Source organism: Corythoichthys intestinalis, chromosome 7 (assembly GCF_030265065.1).
Source record: "Corythoichthys intestinalis isolate RoL2023-P3 chromosome 7, ASM3026506v1, whole genome shotgun sequence".
In the NCBI taxonomy this organism is placed as follows: Eukaryota; Metazoa; Chordata; class Actinopteri; order Syngnathiformes; family Syngnathidae; genus Corythoichthys; species Corythoichthys intestinalis.
The window spans coordinates 22,593,622-22,617,152 of NC_080401.1; the positions used below are offsets into that span (position 1 = coordinate 22,593,622).

At 38.3% G+C, this 23,531-nt stretch overlaps 1 protein-coding gene across 1 annotated transcript in view; it reads right to left on the reverse strand.

Moving 5' to 3' along the window:
• Nucleotides 1-23,531, reverse strand: part of kdm4b (lysine (K)-specific demethylase 4B) — a 73,083-nt gene that overhangs the window by 17,286 nt on the left and 32,266 nt on the right. Inside the window, exons 3-11 of the mRNA XM_057841463.1 lie at nucleotides 12,765-12,940; nucleotides 8,750-8,864; nucleotides 8,245-8,438; nucleotides 5,965-6,014; nucleotides 5,113-5,216; nucleotides 4,558-4,695; nucleotides 2,312-2,508; nucleotides 1,494-1,738; nucleotides 1,240-1,400 (exon numbers count right to left, since the gene is read on the reverse strand). Coding sequence (XP_057697446.1) covers nucleotides 1,240-1,400; nucleotides 1,494-1,738; nucleotides 2,312-2,508; nucleotides 4,558-4,695; nucleotides 5,113-5,216; nucleotides 5,965-6,014; nucleotides 8,245-8,438; nucleotides 8,750-8,864; nucleotides 12,765-12,940 — 1,380 coding nt within the window. The remainder of the gene's footprint in view (nucleotides 1-1,239; nucleotides 1,401-1,493; nucleotides 1,739-2,311; nucleotides 2,509-4,557; nucleotides 4,696-5,112; nucleotides 5,217-5,964; nucleotides 6,015-8,244; nucleotides 8,439-8,749; nucleotides 8,865-12,764; nucleotides 12,941-23,531) is intronic.

Here is a 23,531-nt window from a genome sequence, read left to right on the forward strand (position 1 = left end):
AAGGTCAGTAATGTCCCTAATCTTTGTTCGATACATGATATCTTTAACATAGCCCCATACCGCTGTTTAATGTTGTTTGACACTTTCTATGTTCATACATACTGCAGGTCTTAATGTACGAATCCGATTTTTTCGTGTTTTTCTGACTTAAGTGAAGCATTAACTTGACGGTCTGAACGTGACGAGTCGCATAGAAGTGGACCATTTCAAATCCGATCTGGGCCACATTTTTCCAGAATGTGGCTGGCGGTCTGAACTTTCAAATCTCCCGAATCGGAATTCATGCAGCAATGACGTCAGCAAAGCGGAAGCAGCAGGCAGGACGGGAGCGATGTAGCTGTGCATTAGCTTCTTGCTTGAACTCTGCTTTTATGCAGAAGCGGGCTTGACCTCAGTCATATAATAAATGAAGAAAAGGATAAGCCTGACAATTTTCAATTTTCATTCTTTGCTTGAATGGCCGAGACGGGGCAAATTGACTCACCTACGTCACGTCACGCACACAAGTCAAGGCTTATGTGCGTGCGTGTATGCGTTCTATCAGTCCATATAAACTTTGAATAAAAGACTAAACAGGGATTATTAATGTGTTATTTGTGTCATCTTTTTGAAAATCAAAATATGATCACCCTGGAATGACATACAGCTAGCATGTGTAATTTGTTTTGATGCTTCTTGTGCACGCGGGTCACTTTGCTGAGCGCATCTCGGACTGCGAATTAGTGCGCATGCATGATACTTAAACGGGCTCCATGGACAAAGGCAGTCTGAACAGGCACGCCAAAAAAACAGACATGACAAAAAAAATCGGACTTGCGCATTACAACTTGTAGTATGAACCTAGCCTTAGTGAAGCAAAATTTTTGTTATTGCTACTTAATGTAGTTTTCTCTTGTTGAAGTGCAATTGTGTGTGTTACTACAACTTTATACGTCTGTGCCTAAATGCTGAAGTTATTGAAGTGCATTTTTTTTTTTTTCTTGGAAAAGACATTTATTCTGTGTGGTATTGATATTGAGTAAACGTTTATTGCGTTTAAATGGGTGTATTTAATATTACTTGGTATTATTAATATATACTGTATTCTTACTGTGTTATTGTAAATTGGTTACAAAAAAATGGGGGGGGGGGTGATATCGCATATCACAATAATTTATGAGAATTTATAGCCCACTAAAATTTGTTATCACGACAGGCCTAGCCATTACATGGACAATGTATTTTTAGGTTGTAAAATACCTGATCGCAATTTTTTTCCTCTGTAACATTGGAGGTGAAAGACCGTGATGCAGCAAATTGTTCAAATGCTTCTTGAAATCCAGTGATTGCTGTATTTTTCTGCTGCATTTGGAAATCCTCTGTCATATTCTCAGTCATGTTCTGCTGCTGGGACTCAGGTTCTGGCAAAGATAAATGGGGGGAAACTACATTGATTTATTTAAATCTAAACCAAAAAAAAAATCTAAACTCTTGAAAATTCTTTGCTTTCTTACCGTCTTCAGCTGAACATTCAGCTCTAGAAGCAGCTTCTGCAGCCTCCAGTTCCTTACGTTCTAAAGCCTCAAGGGTTATCATGGCTACTCTGGCAAGACGCTCGTCTTTCTCCTGCTTCCGTTGGGCTTCCCGTTCTTCCACTTGACGTTGGTATTCAGCAGCATTTACCTCAATGCCCTCTTCTGCCAAAACCTTCACCTCGTCAACTTTAAGACGGCGGAACAGTTTCATTTTATGCATGGCTCTGGCAGAAAGAAGAGAGAATCAATTATTATATGCAAATAACAATTCCTTTATGTACTTGGAAAAGCGAAATAAGAAGTCTCACAGATTCCGAAATAAAAGGCAACATTTTTCACAAGGATATTTTTGTATTTGTAAAGGGTACTTGATCAAGACATCAGAAATTAACAATCACTGATTTTTCTTCCCATTGTCATAAACATTCACACAAGTAATCCCCATTTTATAGGTATCATTGTAGAGATGCAAACTAATTAGCTTTTTTTCTTTAACCCACTTTAATTATTAATTGTCATTTTGAGCTAAAATGAGGAGGAAAAAATGTGTAAGGATCTTTCATAATAAAAAAGCATTAGCATGTTGCTATCAAGATACCGGCCTATGATTGTTCTATTTTGGAGTTTTACCAATTACACCGAACACAGATTGGCCTATATTTTCCATGGTTAGAAGACACAATTTGTGACACTTGTTAGGAAAATGAGACTTTTCTAAAATTGATTAAAAATACTTAACAGCTCTTAGGAAGGTAAGGAAAGGGAAACTGGATCACAAATGGAGATAGGTGGCTCACCTCCGCAGAAGTTTGGCTCTATATGTGACACGATTCTGTCTCCAGCGCTCCAATTCTGGGGATGTCAGCTCCGTGACCCTTGAGTGGTCCAATGCTATGATTTCTTTTCCCTGCTTCCAAAGTTGATACCGATCGGGCTGGAGGCACCGCACAAAAACATCCATGGAGATCTTGACCATATCCTTGCGGCAAGAACACTGCAGGAAGAAAAAAAAACAGATTAATTGACTTCTTTAGCATGGGCGTCACCAGACATATTTCACTGGGGCATATGTCCCAGTATTGATCGGCAGTGCCCCAGTATAAATCTTGCAGGTAAAAAAAAATACTTTGGAGTTTTAAGTCTGCATATCTAAAGAATACGCCTATTTAATATGGTGCTATTACTCTACTCACTCCATATATATAATCCGCACATGGCTTATTATTATGGTAATTTATGCAGGTAGCTTTGGCTGTGACTGGCATACGAGTTGACACTTCCACGAACCACCTTTGGGAAATAGGCTGTGTTCAAGTGTGTCAGGAAATCTGAGTTCCCAAATTGGAAAATCGTTCTGATTTGTTGTAAAGTCGTAATGCGGGATAAAAACATAATTGCTACAAAGAGTACCCTATTTTAATGCTTCAACGATACATCACAAGTTCAGTGACTGGCCCTTTTTATAAACACCATGTAATAGGGAATCATTACTTCGATTACTCCAACAACGCGTGAATGCAGCATCAATATTTTGGTGCGTATGGCAATCATACAGTCGAAGTTGCAAATGACATCTTCCCACCTGCTTTAACAGGTTAGTGCCAAATAAACTGCCCATCCTTTAAGCCAACTGGCTATGAATACAATGACAATTACATGTGATTTAAGTGAGAGGCTCATATTCAACAGCTTTGTCTAATATTGTGTTAATATGATATGTGCTACTTGAACTGGATCAATATTGATGCCATTTGTTTGTACTGTATGAGGAGAATCAATCTGTATGAATTAATTGCCTTGCCTTATCTTTGGGATATAACCTCTAATAATTTTGTATGTGTGCTTATCATAATTTTCAGCTGTTTTACAAGCATTTCATTTGTAACTGAGTATTCTTTAACACGATGTATTTTTTATTTCTATTTGACTCCAACAGCATTACTCTTGCAATGGATATTAGAAAGTTGTTTGCTCGCAGCAAGGATAAATCAGCAAGGAGGAATGAGAGAGGAAAGCTAGGTAACCCACCTAGGCAAAATAAACCACTTTTAGGTCACAACCTACCAGTTCAGAAACACTACATTAATTGCGTAACAGTTACGGTGATACATCGCCATTTCTGTCCAGACAAAGTAGCGCAGCTGAGTGCAGGGAGAGGTCTAGTGTATCATTTTCTGGCCTGTGCGTAGCGCCTTGTGTTCAATTATTGAAAAACACAATGGGGTGCTCTCTCCATCAAAACAATATCCAATGTAAATTGTCTTTGAACATCACTTTACTGGCAAAAACATTCATATTTGTTGTCTTGTCAATGACGATGTAACACTATTTGAGAGATAGAGAAAAAGAAAAATGGTTTCAATCATTTAGTTAACACTTCAAATAAAACTATTAAATTTAAATGAATCTGATCCTCCAACACCGTTGTGCCATTCTCTCACAATACGCATCTATCACAGTAAAGGGGTAGTTTACATGGAGACTCTGCGACACCTAGACGCAATGACTGTGTTGCGGAATGGCGTCGCCTTCATAGAGTGTCGGTGAAAACGGAAGGCGAAGACGTAAACCACTGAATCCGGAGTGCAAGATTCAATTGCGGGGGCTTGTTCAGTTGTTCATATGTTGCTCAAGGTCAACTATAAAAATGCCAGGGTGCTTGGATGTTGAGTGAGTTAACCGATAATTAATAAGTAACTCACATTTAATTGTCCAGCATTGTGTCTCAATGCTTCCCGTGACATTTTAATTTTGTAATTGAGTGCTGACCGACAGCTTTTTTTATGCTTGCTGCCAAGTCAAAAAACCTAGCTGAAATTGAGTGACAAACAAAGGCTTGCATCTCATAAAACTTCTGTTTAGGGTGATTACTGTTGATTAGGCTGCAGAATATACAGCACACGATACACAGTTTAGTTCATTGGTGACAATAACGCAATATAATTCATCTATATGGTATGTTTATAGCATTCGATTTGGTTTTACTAAAGTAAATACCAACGTTTTGTCAGCAAATTCGAAAATGTTGTCAATACTAGCTTACCTGAGTAGCAGTTTTGCCGTAGTCAACCCAACGCAGAGTGGCAAAATTTGTGGATTCAGCACAGTTGAAGCCATGGTTGAAGCCAGCGTGGTATCCATAAGGAAACGTTATCATAAATTCCCCTTCTTTCTGGGTAACCTGTTTAAATAAAACATCATGTGTTTCTATTAATTCAATAAACATTTTACTTTCAACCGATAAAAAATGGAAACGTTATCATAAATTCCCCTTCTTTCTGGGTAACCTGTTTAAATAAAACATCATGTGTTTCTATTAATTCAATAAACATTTTACTTTCCACCGATAAAAAGAAAGTGTGGAGTAATTGTCTATACTTGAGACAGTCATAAATTGTAGGCCAAAAAAACCATTTCAAAGGACAGTCATGTGTTACATTGTAACAAAGAACTTCAACTACAAGTTGGAACAATTAAGTGTTGAGTGAACTTCCTGAGGTAAACCTAATGGCTACCATCTGGCATATATATATATTTTTTTTTAATCAATAGAGAACGTGATAAATATTAGTCTTCAATTTAGGAAGTTGTTGCTTACCCTGTCAAAGGGAATACCATATTTCTTCAGAATGGATGGCGATATCAAAGTCATCTTGTGGCGAAGGAAAGCATCACACCCTTGGGAACTACCAGGGAAGAAGCCTGCAAGAGAACACAAATAATCTAATCAAACAACAAAAAGAAAACAAAGATTCACAGTGTTCATGTTAAATATATATATATTATATATGTATGGCGGAAAACACGGCCAAGACTGAAAAATTAGTTTATTCACTCGCAGATTTTAAACTTTTAAACAAATTACCTCACATTGAAAAAAATGGTGTCCGTAAAAACGTCACAGATATCTACCTCATAACTGGCGCTTAATTGTATATTTTTTGTTACTGTCGCATTTTCCCCAATATTTTAGATGATAAACAATTGATCCAAACAAAGGAAAATTGGAAAAGACAAAAAAAACATTTATAAGGGTAAATATATGACAAAGAAAATCTCAACCACTCCTTGATGGCTGCTATATATGTATATATATATATATATATATATATATATATACAGTGGGGAGAACAAGTATTTGATACACTGCCAATGGGTTTTCGCATTGGCAGTGTATCAAATACTTGTTCTCCCCACTGTATATATATATAAGTGGCTAATCTAACGCGGCTCAATGGTGCTTGCTAGCATGCCAATAAAAACAACATTATTAACAGATCTAACATAGTCAAATAAACAGTACAGTGCGCCAGGGTGATTGATTTGGGGAATGGGGAGTCCCGATCATTCCCACAAAAAAAAAAAAAAAAAAAAAAAAAAAAAAATCAGCGGTGAAAAAAAACAATGTGATCTCACTCTGTCCTGCTTGCAGTACAAATTGAGGTCTCACCTTGTGCCAGTCTCTCTAGTCTCTTGCCATGCTCCGGTGGGATACAATACCTACAAGAGGAGAGATCAAATCAATTTTGGCTTGTCAATCATAGGAATATGAACAGTTTTTAAAGACAATGGCAGAGGTATGTTGACCAGTAGCCTAGTCGTTAGTTACTTTTAGATAGCTGATAATTTGAAATTATTTTCATTCATTCATCCTCTGTGCCACTTACGCCCGCGGGGGTTGTGGGGGTGCTGCAGCCCATCCCAATTCATTATAGGCAGTAGGCAGGGTACACCCTGAATTGGTCACCAGCTAATAGCAGGTAACAATGAAACAAATCACTATTCACGCACACACTCATACCTGCAAACATTTTGGAGTGTTCAATCAGCCTACAATGCATATTTTTGGGATGCGGGAGTAAACCAGAGTACCCGTAAAAACCCATGCAGGCACGGGTAAGACACACAAACTCCACACACAACAGCCGTAGCCCCAGATTGAACCCTTGTTCTCAGAACTGTGAGGTGGGACCTGTTAATCACTCATCCACTGTCACCTTTAAATTTAATTTCCTGCATCTATTCAACTGCAAAAGCTACAGAGATGTTTTCCCTTCAAATTAATTGCTGCACGATGAAGAAGAAATGATATATTGAGCACAACCACTTTTTGTCAATTCTAATGTCTAAACACTGTTGTTGTTTGAAACATGAGGCGAAAGTGACATGACATAAAATAAAGCAGAACAGAGAGTGGGGGGGGGGGGGGGGGCAAAAGTTCATTTCAGTCAGAGAAAGTGAGACAAGGCGGCACACTGCCATCTAAAGACTAATGTGACGGCTTCAGCTTCCCAAGTACTTAATTAGTTTTGCACAGTTCTGGATGGCTCGAGCATTCATCAAAAAAAAAAAAAAAACATTCTGTGCAAGATTTGGGGTATACTCATAGCCTGAGTATGATATCCTTATAGGTTTAACAGTAATTTGGTAGTTTCAATTAAATCCAGACACAGTATAGATAAAATATCCCTCTGTTTCCAGTACATGAATGGCTCAGTAGTAACAGCCAAATTTTGTCTGACAACCAAAACATACAAACATGCTCTTTGTGGAGACGTATGGAGAATCTTTCCTAATTTCGATACTTGCAGGTAAAGTCTCAGCACAATCACCATTAAAAACCTGGTAAACTGTGAAATTTACATTAAGAGATCTATGTATTTTTGTTATAAATTCAAATTTCAATCATGCTTGGGACATTTCGAAAATTACTGAATCATGTTTTTGTTTATATTCCAGTTGTTTTAAGGAAAATAGTTTCATAGTAAATTAATTTTGTTGCACAAAGTGAAATCCGTGGTGATATACTCTACTGGATTACAGTACAATTTCATTCCATCCGTTGCACAGGGACATCCCCCACAGATAATTTTATAAAATAGATATAAAATAATAAATTACAATTCATCCATTCCCAAACATCGAACCTAACTAATCTACACCAAGTTCTTAGTTTCTATGGCAACAATGTCTGATCATGAGCATAAAAACGCAACACAAGACTTGAACCTTTTAAAGTATCTGAGGATATTCCGCTCTGGCAGGCGTAAGTCTAGGTCACGGTGCCATGAGAGAGAGCTCAGTAAGCGGCAGTGTCCTTTTCCACCCTTTTTTTAAATAAATACATAAATAAAAGGACTGGTCACTTGTACAACTGAGTAGCTACCAGAGGGACTGGCCAGACTTGTACAACTGAACGGCTACCAGAGCGGATTCTAGATTTCTGCCAATAAAAAGACAATATTGCTCTGTCTTGATTGAAATTTGGGTAGTAGTAGGTGTGCAGGAAAAAATCTAATTAATAAAGAATCACAATTGTAAGCTTGGCGAGTTATTAACGCAAACAGGAATAATAATGTTGTAGTTTTTATTTTGAAGCGGCTTAATAGAGTAAACTGTGCCACTGCTTGCAATGGTGACAACATTCAGAACTTGGCTAATAAAGGTTTATACTAAAATTATATTTCTGTATTGATTTAACGAAAATAATCTTGATAGTTGATCTAGTGTTAAAATAAAAATGATGGAAGGTTCAAAATTCTGCATAATGAACAACTCAACATCTTGAGTACTTTGGTGTCATTTTTATATCAGCTAGTCTACCTAATCTGTATTTACCTAGATAAAATGCAAGCAAGTGCAAAATACATGGCATAACAAAGTCATGCAGCTACGCAACAACATATCAAATATTTTTGTTTTTTCCGACAAAACAAAAAGAGGGACTGACCAAGACTTGGGCTGTCCAAAATGCAGGTAGTTGATGCTGTAGAGATCCATGTCCTCAGTGTGCCAGGCAAAGGTAGTCTTCCACATGCCAAAGTACAGATAGGGAGTGTTCACACCATCTATGACGATCCCACACTCCTGCTCCACCATATCAAGCAGTGTGTTTAGATGGCCAATGTTCCACTCCTCAATGCCCTGATAATGAAAAATAGAACTTTAGTTTTAAGCATACCTACTGAACAAATAGATCAGTCTTAAGAGTCTAGATTTGTGGTTACACCACTAGATGGTGCAACAGCCATGGAGGTCCACTTTGTAGGCGCATGGGGTCCTCGCCACATGCACACCCACAAAATCCTGACTACTGCATGTGCATGAAAATCCAAGAGCAATTGATAGACCTCCAGCTAATGCAGTTAGCACTAGTTTATTCCTCGCACTAGTGTTTCATTCAAACATGTTTAGGGGTGTCCAGACATTTAAAGGAAAATACTATTGACACTCACCTCATCATAAATAGATCCACTAACGTCTGCGCCATAGAGGGGTGACACAAAAGTCAGGTTCTTCCAGTATTTCCTCTCTAGGTCATCAAAGTCTTTATGTCTAGGTGTGCAGTACCTAAAACAGGATAAGCCACATTATTTATTGTTCAATTTAGCCTTCATTTATCCCGGTGTTCTGCCAAATTAACTACGCGGAGAAACGTCCTACCAATGCCCAGTGCGTTTGCAGCGAATACTTATCATTTTCATTTTTATTGAGTCTTTTTTTTTTTTAACCTTCCATTGCCTCAAAATACATTTGGCGTGTGCTTATGAGCATTGTGTTTTTTGTGATAGCTCTATAGCAAAGTGGTCATCTGTGGACTACAATAGTCACATAGTGCAGGGATCCCCAATGACCGGGCCGCGGACCGGTACCTGTACATGGGGCATTTGGTACCGGGCCGCACAGAAATAATAAATAATTTATTAATGACTGCATTCTGGCCGATTGACTTTGGCCTGTGTCGCTTAACACACCAATATCCCTGTCTACTCTAGATATACAACTACAGGATAGGAGGTCGTCATAGAAACGCATTGATTGGACTGTTGGCAGTACATCTTGTTTTGTATATCTATGTGCGCTTGGCCTCGATAATAACGTATGACGTAGGTCCTCTCCCATCACATTTGTTCCCGGAAATAATTAGCCCCACACTAGAATGACTGAAAAACTGACGCCTTTGGACAGATTTGTACGGGGAAAAGGGAACCTGACGAGCCAGAAGATGAGCCTACAACCTCGAAGAAAACAAACTCTATGCTACTTCCCAATCACTAAAGACCCATGAACTGCGAAGGAGTGGATTCGTGACCCGTATGTGAATAAACCAAGTGAATCGAGCATATCTGTGCAACAGGATTATCAGCTTGTAGAGATCGCAAATCACGGCGACTTTAAACGTACGTTTGAGACAACAACTCTACCGAGGTTCTGGGTTAAAGTCATTTCGGAATATCCTGACATCGCTAGGAAAACACTGAAAACTGTACTACAATTTCCAACATCGTATCTTTGTGAAGCGGGCTTCTCTCACTCTCCCATCTCTGGAGATTCAGCAGGTGAGTTGTATTTTCTCTGCAATTAACACGACGGGGCTATAAACAAATGTTATTTCATATTTGCTGTATTTTTCTGCCGCACATTGCCGGTGTTCTGACAAATTTGGCATGCGCGTAATATTAAAAATGACTGCGAATGCAGCTATTCTAAAGTAGGCCTACCCACTACAAACTTTCTTTAAAAGAAAGGAATATTAACTTACGCTTTCCATGTTAGCTGCACACAACAACTGCACGCAGCTCTCTCACTTAACGACTTCGCCGTGTCGTCAAGCATTAATTTACGCCATTTTCATGTTACACATGTATGTTTATGATGTAAATAGTTTTTTAGCACCGTTGGATAACATTGAGAGTCCAAATGAATATAAAAGAGGGCTTTTTTTACTGCCACAAAAGCTTTGGGAGCAAAATTTTATAAGAATACAAAATTTGACAACACCGGTCCATGAAAAAAAAGACCCAAATCACACCGGTCTGTGGTGCAAAAAAGGTTGGCAATTTCTTTAGTACTCTCTTCCTGTATGCATCTGAACAAAACAAGCTGAAAGCGCACGGTAGTGCTTAGGGTGTCAAATTAGCCATTGGTAGACGTTTCGCCTGTGTAGGATATTTTGGCAGAACTCCAGTAAGCCAACTGAGGAAAGATTGTCACGGAATGCAGAACTGGCTGCAGAAAGAGTAAACAGAGAAAAAATAAATGCAAATACATGAGGATAAGCATTCTATTTCATCCCTGCCCACTGCCAGAGCGTAGTGCTGAAAGCACCAATAATCCCACAGCACCGCCCTCTGGCGGCACACGGGATTCATAGAACTGTAGTTACATTGTTTAGTAATGGAAAATGAATGACTGAATAACTACATAAAATGCAAATAAATACAAACACGAATACAGTAATCAAACTAATACAGTTTTCTAATTTTAAATTTACAGTACATAGAACCTAAATGATAGCATATAAAAATCGAACAACAACTCCTCAAGGGTTATTGACTGATTCGTTTATGTCCAAACCTGAACCAATATTTTCATTCCCATTGATTTTATGATCGGCAGCATTATTTTCATGTACACTCGAGCTATATGTCATTCTCCGATTTCTCCTACTTGCTTTATTTTATAAACATCAAAATGCAAGCCAATATTTTATTCATATTGCCTGCAACTCCGGTCTTCTTTGAACCAGCCATTAGACTTTTGCTCCCCTTTTTTTCCCTCCATAGAGTATCCATAGAAAAATCAGTGTTTGTGGAAAAAGTCAGTTATCGGACTATAGACTCAGTATTTGGCAATGTACTGTGTGTAAAGAATTAACCAATAACTGTTTTTTATACTTGGAAGAAGACAATTCAGAAGCCAGTATGTACAGATGGTAATGTTTTATACTGGATATTTAATTGAAAATCCTTACGCATTCCTTGTCTAATTTGAGTTCATAATGACATACAAATTTTGAAAAAGGTGCAAAATTAGCAAAAGGAAATCACACTTGTACAGACAGCAATTGTTCTATTTTCTTTCAGAGCTTATGTTTTTAAAGCCAAGGCATCACACTACAGTCACAACAATTAATCGATTAAAACAATTAAAATCAATTAATAAATTTGTTGCCAACAAATTTGATAATAGATTTTTGTCGGCTGCTACGATCAGTCCCGTTTGGGTCCTTGTTTATGTCCAATGTGAGGCTAAGTGCGCGCACCGAATGATTAGAGCAACAAAGAGTTCACTGCTACACTCAGGATAGATTGCTGAATCAACAATTTTACAAAATCTCGAGAGTTCGATGTCTTTTGTGTTGTTAGATCCAGTGTGCCTCCGTCAGAGGTGAGTAAATGAAGCCAATCGTCCAAACGTATTGTTTGTATTCTTTTTTGATGAGACGTGACTACTTGGTAAGCTTGTAAGCGATTATCCCAATCATTGTCTTAAGTGTCCGTTTGAATTTTGTTTTGGAGATGCATATTAGCACTTGAATTATTTTTAGATAATAAAGCTGTCTCTTTTTATTTTATTAAAAAAAAAAAAAAAAAACACACACACACAAAAACACATTCATATGAATGCTTAGTCTCCTTTCAAAATAAACTCCAATTCAAACTGTAAATTGTCATATAAGGCATGGAAAATGAATGAATGAATGTTTGATACAGAAAATGGATTGTCTTTTGTTTAAAGAAAATAAATGAGTCATTGATGCAATTTATGTCAGCGTTTGCCCACAAGAAAAAAAATGTCAATCAGCAGCGTCTATTTTATTTAAATGACTATGTCTTTTGTCTGATTTGTGTACTGAAAAATTACTGTTATGTTCCACACTCAGAACATTTATTAAAAACGTTAAGGTTTTTTTGTAGTTAAAACAGTACAGTTGTAGGCTACAGCTATGCCAGGAAGCTGTAATAAAATATATTTGAAGGAAATAGGCATCCATTTTGTCTTCTCTGTTACTTACAACATCCCTAAAATAACAGTTACCCTCACTATTAAACTGTGAGGATAACTGAAAAAATTGAAATTTATCCGATTAAGCGATTGTTTAAAGTCATCGTCCGATTAATCGGTTATTAAAATAATCGTTAGTTGCAGCCCTACATAAAAGAAATGCTCATTCCAAGTGAGTTTGCATTCAATCGAAGTCATTAGAGTAAAAGTTTAACAACTAGCTCACGAAAAAAAAAACCTGGGGACACCTTTGTTCTAGAAGAAACGTCACAGGTCGATTTACATAGTGTGGCATACGCCCCTAAATTTTCTACTTTCCACTGCGCTTCTGGTTAAAAAATAATAATTATGTAAACCTGCATGGGTACACACATCTATTTAATGACTGGTTTATCACTAGCAGAGTATATAGCCGAGAAGATTACTATTCAGTTAGGTCCTTGTGAGAGGATGAGGACTTACTTCTTGCTGTTTGCCAGCTTGCGATACTCCCCCACTGTCATGGATTTCTTCTGGATGTTGTATTGGGTGAATAGACCAGACTGACCAGTCACCACTTGAGAGATGGGGGCTGGGATCACCATGTTCTCAATGGCCTCATAGGATTTCCGAGGTTTCCAACCTTCAGGTGGAATCACCTAGTTGGGGGTATTAATATTTAGCATTTTCTAATGTGTTCATAATGTCACTTGTCACACAAAAAGTTTATAGAGGGATACAATTTTCATTGACTGTACATAATAGAGAACTACTAAGAATTCAACATTACTCAGTTAAACTGAGTAACACAAGACAAAATTAAAAAGATGATTTAAACACCTAAACCACAGTTTCTCAGTTTATCCACTCCCAGTTATAATTGTATTAGGCTCGAGCGTATGACGTGGCACTCGCGAGGTTTCCGCCGCTATCGCCATTTTGGAAGCGGAAACATAAACAGTGAGGCATTTCAACACAGGTCGCTCTTTAAAAATGGTTGGAAATTATTGTGCGGTAAAGAATTGCAACAACCGATCGAATAGAAAGGAGAATGTACAGCTCGACGGAACACCATCGAGTTTCTTCCGGATCCCTACAAGGAGAAAAGGCGAGGGAAAGGTCATATCTGAACTTACCAAACGTCGAAGAATGGCATGGGTGGCTTCGATCAGAAGGAAGGGCATAACGTTTGATTCTCCAGTTACACACAGAGTTTGCTCTATGCACTTCCACTCCGGTAAGTTAATTTCGTTTGTTTACGCAAATTTCGGTAACTTTGTGCCCTAAGTCGGCCTGTTGTTAGCTATAGCTACAGCTAAACGACTAGCATGCATACATGTGCATTGTCTTCATAAGACATAATTCCTGTCGTTGCTAAATGAAAAAGCTGTAATATTTTGACGTGAGAGAGTGGCAAAGAATTTGTACACAGGCCACATTTTCTGCAACAAAAAAATTGTGCATCCGTGGTCACAGACTAATGTAAACACACATTGCCTAACTTTGCTAGAAAGATGGTGTTGCCGTTTACTATGGTCATAATGTGCAGATCCTGCACCCATCCGCAGCAAAACTGTTCGTAGCTTTGTAGCGATTTGAAGTTTCGAAATTTCTGATGAGTGCAGTAACTTACACCAAACACTAAATACGGCATGATGTCCATTTCGCGGAGTGGTGGAAGCTTGCCGACATCTTTATTCCATTTGTGTTCGGCTTGCTCGTAAGGGTCAACATTGTTCACATCTTTAAAATTGCTCACATATCTGTCCTTCGCCGTGGTAACAAGTTTGTCTCTGTATCGAACTGGCAAGTTTTCCTTACTTTTTTCCATCTTTGGCACTCGTAGTTGAATTGTATTTGCCGTTAAGTTTAAATGTCCCATGATGCAGACGTGCTTCCGAAATGGCTGCGTTGTCGCAAATCTCGTATGATCCCGTGCTGCTGTGACGTAAACGCTCGAGCCTAATCGTCATTTGAGGTGCAGCTCCTATATGTGGAGAACCTAAATAATTATTTCCTTGAACTAGACCACCACCAGAAGCGCTGGGAGTAGTGCTGCAATGCTTAATCGATTAACTCGAGTATTCGATTAGAAAACAAAGATTAGAATTAAATTTTACTGCTTCGAGTATTCGTTTAATTAAAGTGGCGATATAATGTTTTATTTTGAAAGTGTTTGCATTTAGTTTTATTGATTTAGGTGGATACACTGCCCTCTAGTCTGCCTCATTTCACATCGCTGAATCCAGCAACTCCATGTTAAGACCAACATAAACTAAGTTTTTGTTTGAGCTAATGTTTTTTTAATGCATTCTTAATTTAGTTTATTGGTATATTTAGTTGTTTTTTTGTGGGAACATCTGTCTGAACCATTTGTTAAGAGCACTGTTTAGAAAAAAAAAAAACTGCAGTTTATAGCATTTATAGTATCTAGCGGACTTTTGCTATGTAAGTTAGCCAATTGTTCTTTGGTTGTACATAAAACCTTTTTTTTTTTTTAAATACCGTTTGAGGCTCAACTCAGGTATTTTTAATTTTTCATGTTCCTTTTACGATTACTCGATTATTCAAACCGACTAGTTCATCGATTAATCAACTACTAAAGTAATCGATAGCTGCAACCCTAGCTGGGACAAATTGGATAAAATTCCAGCTTGAGTTAAATTAAGATTTTTACATTCGACTCCCACTCCAAGAGATTTCGATCCAATCGGAATTTTTTAATAACAAATCAGTAAATTACACCCACTCCAAATTGTTCTGAGAAGACTAAGATTAATTAGCTCACAATTTTTACTTTACCAGAGACCTGCAGATAACTAAGTGCACAATAAGAAAACCTGTGATGGACTGAAACCACAAAAAAGTAAACTACCATACAACAAAGGATTAGAGCTGTCCCGACTAGTCGACATTGTCGACGTCATCGATGACGTAAATCTGTAGACGGGTTCAGAATGTCGGACGCTTGGTATGCAAGCGGGGAAATCGGCACAAAGCCAAAAAAGCGCACCAGAGAGTCCAAAACATTGACTTATTTTTAAAGAAACAAAGGAGGGTACACTGTTGTGTCCTGTCTCTTCAATGCCAAGCTTGGCTGCACATCGGCCGTGAATGATAACGACAGGAGATTGTAAGTCCATCTAACTAACTACTGATATGTTTTATTGAAGTTGCTAAGCCTGTCGCGATATGCAATGATTCAATTTATCGCATGGTAAATAAAAATGAGGGCGGTCATTTTCACGGCTGCGTTTTATCGCTGCGCGCGCGTGCGTGCATACATTTGTGCATAAGTGCTGATATCATATAAGACTCCAGTTCTTTTCTGTTATCAACACGCTGTAGAATTAAAGTTCAGACATACAAAATAAGAAAACACATCTATATTTAACACTATATACGTTAGCATTGCTACACTGAGGTGAACGGGGAAAAAGACGACCTACTTTAGCAGGCTATAAAACAGGCAGCCTTGTCCAAAACTTGCAGTTAAAAGGTGACACTTCAAACATGAAAAATCGCTGGTTAACAGCATTTGCAAAAGGAAAAAAAATCTATTAATGACACCACATGCAATGACAAAAGTGATTTTTTTTTTTTGCGGAATTTAAAGCAAAAGTTAGCGGTTTAGCGAGCGTACTTCCGGTGAATTATTTCAAAATAAAAGCATGTCATGTTCGTCATATAAATAACAATTTCTGGAGTTAATCCCACATACTTCAGATTCTACACTAAGAATACCTTTAAAATGACACCCTTTATGAAAAGTCTGATTGGCAATGAATAATTATTATAATACTATTATATATAGTACTACAGTATACTATAATATTAATGCTACGTATTTTTTTAAGAATTGTTTTGAATCATGTTGGAAAGGTGAAGTCAGTGTTCTGAATCTGTTTACATTCCATTCTTTTGCACAAGTTAATTCTATCAGCATTTGAACTCATTGTTTGTGATTTATTATTGTTATTTATCTGTATATTTGTACTTTAATAAAGAATGTAAGTTTTCCAAAATGTTTTTGTGAATTGATAAGCGTCAACATAAATTTCATTGCTAAACTAGAAACTGCAATTTCGGGAGAAATTACACACCTTGGTCTTTCCTCTGTGGAGATACAGATCTTAGCCCCACTCAGGTCTATCAATAGAATGGATCATAATGCCAGTCATTGGCACAAAACAAAGTAAAAGCCATTAGAAATCAATGGGAGAATTGGACGTCCATGGACGTCAATGGCGGCACCTTTCATAATTGTTAATGGAATCGGGGAAGTTTGGGGGACACGTCCTAATGATATCTAGTCATTTTCTGTTGATTTGGGGGGAAAAAAAATTTACCATTGAAAATGAATTGGAAAAATTTTGGACGTCCATGGACGTCAATGGTATCAACTTACATAAGCGTCAATAGAATCCAAGTACATTGGCATCAATAGAATGAACAAACATGAAGAAATGCCATTGGAAATGAATGGGAAGTTTGGACGTCCATGGACGTCAATGGCATCACCCTCCATAAGCGGCAAAGCAATCGGGGACATTTGGGGGACACGTCCTAATGATATCGAGTCATTTTTTGTTGATTTGGAAAAAAAAAAAAAATTCCCATTGAAAATGAATGGGAAAAATTTTGGACGTCCATGGACGTCAGTGGTGTCAACTTACATAAGCGCCAATGGAATCCAAGTACATTGGCATCAATAGAATGAACAAACATGAAGAAATGCCATTGGAAATGAATGGGAAGTTTGTACGTCCATGGACGTCAATGGCATCACCCTCCATAAGCGGCAATGCAATCGGGGACATTTGGGGGAAACGTCCTAATGATATCTAGTCATTTTCTGTTGATTTGGGGAAAAAAAAAAAATTCCCATTGAAAATGAATGGGAAAAATTTTGGACGTCCATGGACGTCAATGGTATCAACTTACATAAGCGTCAATGGAATCCAAGTACATTGAAATCAATAGAATGAACAAACATGAAGAAATGCCATTGGAAATGAATGGGAAGTTTGGACGTCCATGGACATCAATGGCATCACCCTCCATAAGCGGCAATGCAATCGGGGACATTTGGGGGACACGTCCTAATGATATCTAGTCATTTTCTGTTGATCTGGGGAAAAAAAAAAATTCCCATTGAAAATGAATGGGAAAAATTTTGGACGTCCATGGACGTCAATGGTATCAACTTACATAGGCGTCAATGGAATCCAAGTACATTGGCATCAATAGAATGAAAAAACATGATTAAAAGCCATTAGAAATGAATGGGAAATTTGGACGTCCATGGCCGTCAATGGCATCACCCTCCATAAGAGGCAATGCAATCGGGGACATTTGGGCGACACGTCCTATTGATATCTAGTCATTTTCTGTTGATTTGGGGAAAAAAAAAAAATTCCCATTGAAAATGAATGGGAAAAATTTTGGACGTCCATGGACGTCAATGGTATCAACTTACATAAGCGTCAATGGAATCCAAGTACATTGGCATCAATAGAATGAACAAACATGAAGAAATGCCATTGGAATTGAATGGGAAGTTTGGACGTCCATGGACGTCAATGGAATCACCCTCCATAAGCGGCAATGCAATCGGGGACATTTGGTGGACACGGCCTAATGATATCTAGTCATTTTCTTTTTATTTTGGGAAAAAAAAAAAATTCCTATTGAAAATGAATGGGAAAAATTTTGGACGTCCATGGACGTCAATGGCAGCACCCCCCATAAGCGTCAATAGGGTTGGGGACGTTTGGGGTATACGTCCTATTAATATCTGGTCATTTTCTGTTGATTTGGGGAAATGTAGTTTTTTCCCCATTGAAAATGAATGGGAAAAATTTTGGACGTCCATGGACGTCAATGGTATCAACTTACATAAGCGTCAATGGAATCCAAGTACATTGGCATCAATAGAATGAACAAACATGAAGAAATGCCATTGGAAATGAATGGGAAGTTTGTACGTCCATGGACGTCAATGGCATCACCCTCCATAAGCGGCAATGCAATCGGGGACATTTGGGGGAAACGTCCTAATGATATCTAGTCATTTTCTGTTGATTTGGGGAAAAAAAAAAAATTCCCATTGAAAATGAATGGGAAAAATTTTGGACGTCCATGGACGTCAATGGTATCAACTTACATAAGCGTCAATGGAATCCAAGTACATTGAAATCAATAGAATGAACAAACATGAAGAAATGCCATTGGAAATGAATGGGAAGTTTGGACGTCCATGGACATCAATGGCATCACCCTCCATAAGCGGCAATGCAATCGGGGACATTTGGGGGACATGTCCTAATGATATCTAGTCATTTTCTGTTGATCTGGGGAAAAAAAAAATTTCCCATTGAAAATGAATGGGAAAAATTTTGGACGTCCATGGACGTCAATGGTATCAACTTACATAGGCGTCAATGGAATCCAAGTACATTGGCATCAATAGAATGAAAAAACATGATTAAAAGCCATTAGAAATGAATGGGAAATTTGGACGTCCATGGCCGTCAATGGCATCACCCTCCATAAGAGGCAATGCAATCGGGGACATTTGGGCGACACGTCCTATTGATATCTAGTCATTTTCTGTTGATTCGGGGAAAAAAAAAAAATTCCCATTGAAAATGAATGGGAAAAATTTTGGACGTCCATGGACGTCAATGGTATCAACTTACATAAGCGTCAATGGAATCCAAGTACATTGGCATCAATAGAATGAACAAACATGAAGAAATGCCATTGGAATTGAATGGGAAGTTTGGACGTCCATGGACGTCAATGGCAGCACCCCCCATAAGCGTCAATAGGGTTGGGGACGTTTGGGGTATACGTCCTATTAATATCTGGTCATTTTCTGTTGATTTGGGGAAATGTAGTTTTTTCCCCATTGAAAATGAATGGGAAAAATTTTGGACGTCCATGGACGTCAATGGCAGCACCCCCTATAAGCCTCAATGGAGTTGGGGATGTTTGGGGGACACGTCCTCTTGATATCTGGTCATTTTCTGTTGATTTGGGGAAATGTAGTTTTTTCCCCATTTAAAATGAATGGGAAAAATTTTGGACGTCCATGGCCGTCAATGGCATCGACATCCATATAGTCAATTGAATCCAAGTACATTGGCATCAATAGATTCGACATGCATGGCCGTCAATGGCATCACTGCAATGTAAAAAAAAAAAAAAAATTCAATTGGAAATCCCATTGGAAGTGAATGGGAAATGTTCTCATTAGAAATGAATGGGAAAGTTTTTGGCAAGTTTCTGGGAAACCGTAAATTTGTTACAAATGCTGTATACAACTTTTATGCCCTTCACCATCACTGAATTTTTGATGCCCAAATTGTGTGATTTGGTCAAAAATTGAAGGACAAGATACAATTTGAAACTTTTCTTTGTTTCCCATTAAAAATGAATGGGCCAGTTTTTGGCAATTTGCCGGGAAACCGTACATTTTATCAAAAAAAATTTCTCGGTATTTTTTATGCCCCTCACCATCCCGGAATTTTTGACGCCCATCTTGTGTGTTTTCGTCAAAAATTGACGGACTAGTAACAGTTTGAAAGTTGTCTTTTTTTCCCATTAAAAATGAATGGGCAGGTTTTTGGCAAATTTCCGGGGAACCGTATATTTTTTCCAAATTGTGTTAATAACCTTTATTCCCCTCCCCATCCTGGATTTTTTGATGCCCAAATTGTAGGATTTGGTGAAAATTTGTAGGACTAGATACATTTTGAAATTTTATTTTTCTCATTAAAAATGAATGGGCAAGTTTTTGTCAAATTTCTGGGGAACCGTAAATTTTTTCCAAATTCTGTATACAATCTTTATGCCCCCCACCGTCCCGGAATTTTTGATGTCCAAATTATGTGATTTGGTCAAAAATTGTAGGACAAGTAGCGTTTTGAAAAAGTTGTAAAAAATCGGAAAATCGCCGTTTACGGGCGAACGAAAAAATTTTCGGGGTCGTTTGAAAAATTCCCATCGTCGCGCAAAAATTCCGGTCGTGTCGATACTTGAACGGTGCCGATCGGTGGTACGGTTCGGGCTGCGCGGCGCGCCGAAAAAACGCGGAGAAACCATTGCATAATAATAATAATAAAGTTGTAGAATAACATAACCTTGTTCTTTCCTTCAGAAAGACCAAGGTAACTAGAAACTGCAATTTCGGGAGAAATTACACCTGGGTCTTTCCTCAGTGGAGATACAGATCTTAGCCCCACTCAGGTGTAGCAATAGAATGGACAATAATACCAGTCATTTGCATTAAACAAATTAATGCCATTAGAAATGATTGGGAGAATTGGACGTCCATGGCCGTCAATAGCGGCACCCCTCATAAGCGTCAATGGAATTGGGGACGTTTGGGGGAGACGTCCTATTGATATCAGGTCATTTTTTGTAGATTTGGGAAAAAAAAAAAAAATCCCATTGAAAATGAATGGGAAAAATTTTGGACGTCCATGGACGTCAATGGTATCAACTTACATAGGCGTCAATGGAATCCAAGTACATTGGCATCAATAGAATGAAAAAATATAATTAAATGCCATTAGAAATGAATGGGAAATTTGGACGTCCATGGCCGTCAATGGCGGCGCCCTTCATAAGCGTCAATGGAATTGGAGAAGTTTGGGGGACACGTCCTATTGATATCTGGTCTTTTTTTGTTGATTTGGGGAAAAAAAAAAAATTCCCATTGAAAATGAATGGGAAAAATTTTGGACGTCCATGGACGTCAATGGTATCAACTTACATAGGCGTCAATGGAATCCAAGTACATTGGCATCAATAGAATGAAAAAACATAATTAGATGCCATTAGAAATGAATGGGAAATTTGGACGTCCATGGCCGTCAATGGCGGAGCCCTCAATAAGCGTCAATGCAGTTGGGGACATTTGGGGTAAAGGTCCTATTGATATCTGGTGATTTCCTACTGATTTGGAGACATTTTGTTTTTTCCCCATTGAAAATGAATGGGAAAAATTTGGACGTCCATGGACGTCAATGGCATCACCCTCCATAAGCATCAATGCTATCGGGGACATTTGAGGTAAAGGTCCTATTGATATCTGTTGATTTCCTACTGATTTGGGGACATTTTGTCTTTTCCCCATAGAAAATGAATGGGAAAAATTTTGGACGTCCATGGCCGTCAATGGCATCGACATCCATATAGTCAATAGAATCCAAGTACATTGGCATCAGTAAATTCGACATGCATGGCCGTCAATGGCATCAATGCAATGTAAAGTCCATAGGAAATCCCATTGGAAGTGAATGGGAACTTTTCCCATTACAAATGAATGGGAGAGTTTTTGGCCAATTTCCGGGGAACCGTAATTTTTTGCCAAATTCTGTATACAACTTTTATGCCCCTCAACGTCCCGGAATTTTTGATGCCCAAATTATGTGATTTGGTCAAAAACTGTAGGACTAGATACATTTTTAAACTTTTTTTTTTTTCCGGAAAATTGCCGTTTACGGGCGAACGGAAAATTTTTCGGGGGATTTTGAAAAATTCCCATCGTCGCGCGAAAAATCCGGTCGTGTCAATACTTGAACGGTGCCGATCGGTGCTATGGTTCGGGCTGCGCGGCGCGCCGAAAAAACGCGGAGAATAAGATGATGATATAATAAATAATAATAATAATAACTAGAAACTGCAATTTCGGGAGAAATTACACACCTTGGTCTTTCCTCTGTGGGGATACAGATCTTATCCCCACTCAGGTCTATCAATAGAATGGACCATAATGCCAGTCAATGGCACTAAACAAAGTAAAAGCCATTAGAAAAGATTGGGAGAATTGGACGTCCATGGCCGTCAATGGCATCACCCTCCATAAGCGGCAATCCAATCAGGGACATTTGGGGGACACGTCCTAATGATATCTAGTCATTTTCTGTTGATTTGGTGAAAAAAAAAAAATTCCCATTGAAAATGAATGGGAAAAATTTTGGACGTCCATGGACGTCAATGGTATCAATTTACATAAGCGTCAATGGAATCCAAGTACATTGGCATCAATAGAGTGAACAAACATGAAGAAATGCCATTGGAAATGAATGGGAAGTTTGGACGTCCGTGGCCGTCAATGGAATCACCCTCCATAAGAGGCAATGCAATCTGGGACATTTGGGGGACACGTCCTATTGATATCTAGTCATTTTCTGTTGATTTGGGGGAAAAAAAAAAATTCCCATTGAAAATGAATGGGAAAATTTTTGGACGTCCATGGACGTCAATGGTATCAACTTACATAAGCGTCAATAGAATCCAAGTACATTGGCATCAATAGAATGAACAAACATGAAGAAATGCCATTGGAAAAATGAATGGGAAGTTTGGACGTCCATGGACGTCAATGGCATCACCCTCCATAAGCGGCAATGCAATCGGGGACATTTGGGGGACACGTCCTAATGATATCTAGTCATTTTCTGTTGATTTGGGGAAAAAAAAAAATTCCCATTGAAAATGAATGGGAAAAATTTTGGACGTCCATGGACGTCAATGGTATCAACTTACATAAGCGTCAATTGAATCCAAGTACATTGGCATCAATAGAATGAACAAACATGAAGAAATGCCATTGGAAATGAATGGGAAGTTTGGACGTCCATGAACGTCAATGGCATCACCCTCCATAAGCGTAAATGGAATTGGGGAAGTTTGGGGGACACGTCCTATTGACATCTAGTCATTTTCTGTTGATTTGGGGAAATTTAGTTTTTTCCCCATTGAAAATGAATGGGAAAAATTTTGGACGTCCATGGACGTCAATGGCAGCACCCCCCATAAGCGTCAATGGAGTTGGGGACGTTTGGGGGTATACGTCCTATTAATATCTGGTCATTTTCTGTTGATTTGGGGAAATTTAGTTTTTTCCCCATTGAAAATGAATGGGAAAAATTTTGGACGTCCATGGCCGTCAATGGCAGAACCCCCTATAAGCGTCAATGGAGTTGGGGACGTTTGGGGGACACGTCCTATTGATATCTGGTCATTTTCTGTTGATTTGGGGAAATGTAGTTTTTTCCCCATTGAAAATGAATGGGAAAAATTTTGGACGTCCATGGCCGTCATTGGCATCGACATCCATATAGTCAATTGAATCCAAGTACATTGGCATCAATAGATTCGACATTTATGGCTGTCAATGGCATCAATGATGTAAATTCCAATGGAAATCCCATTGGAAGTGAATGGGAAATTTTC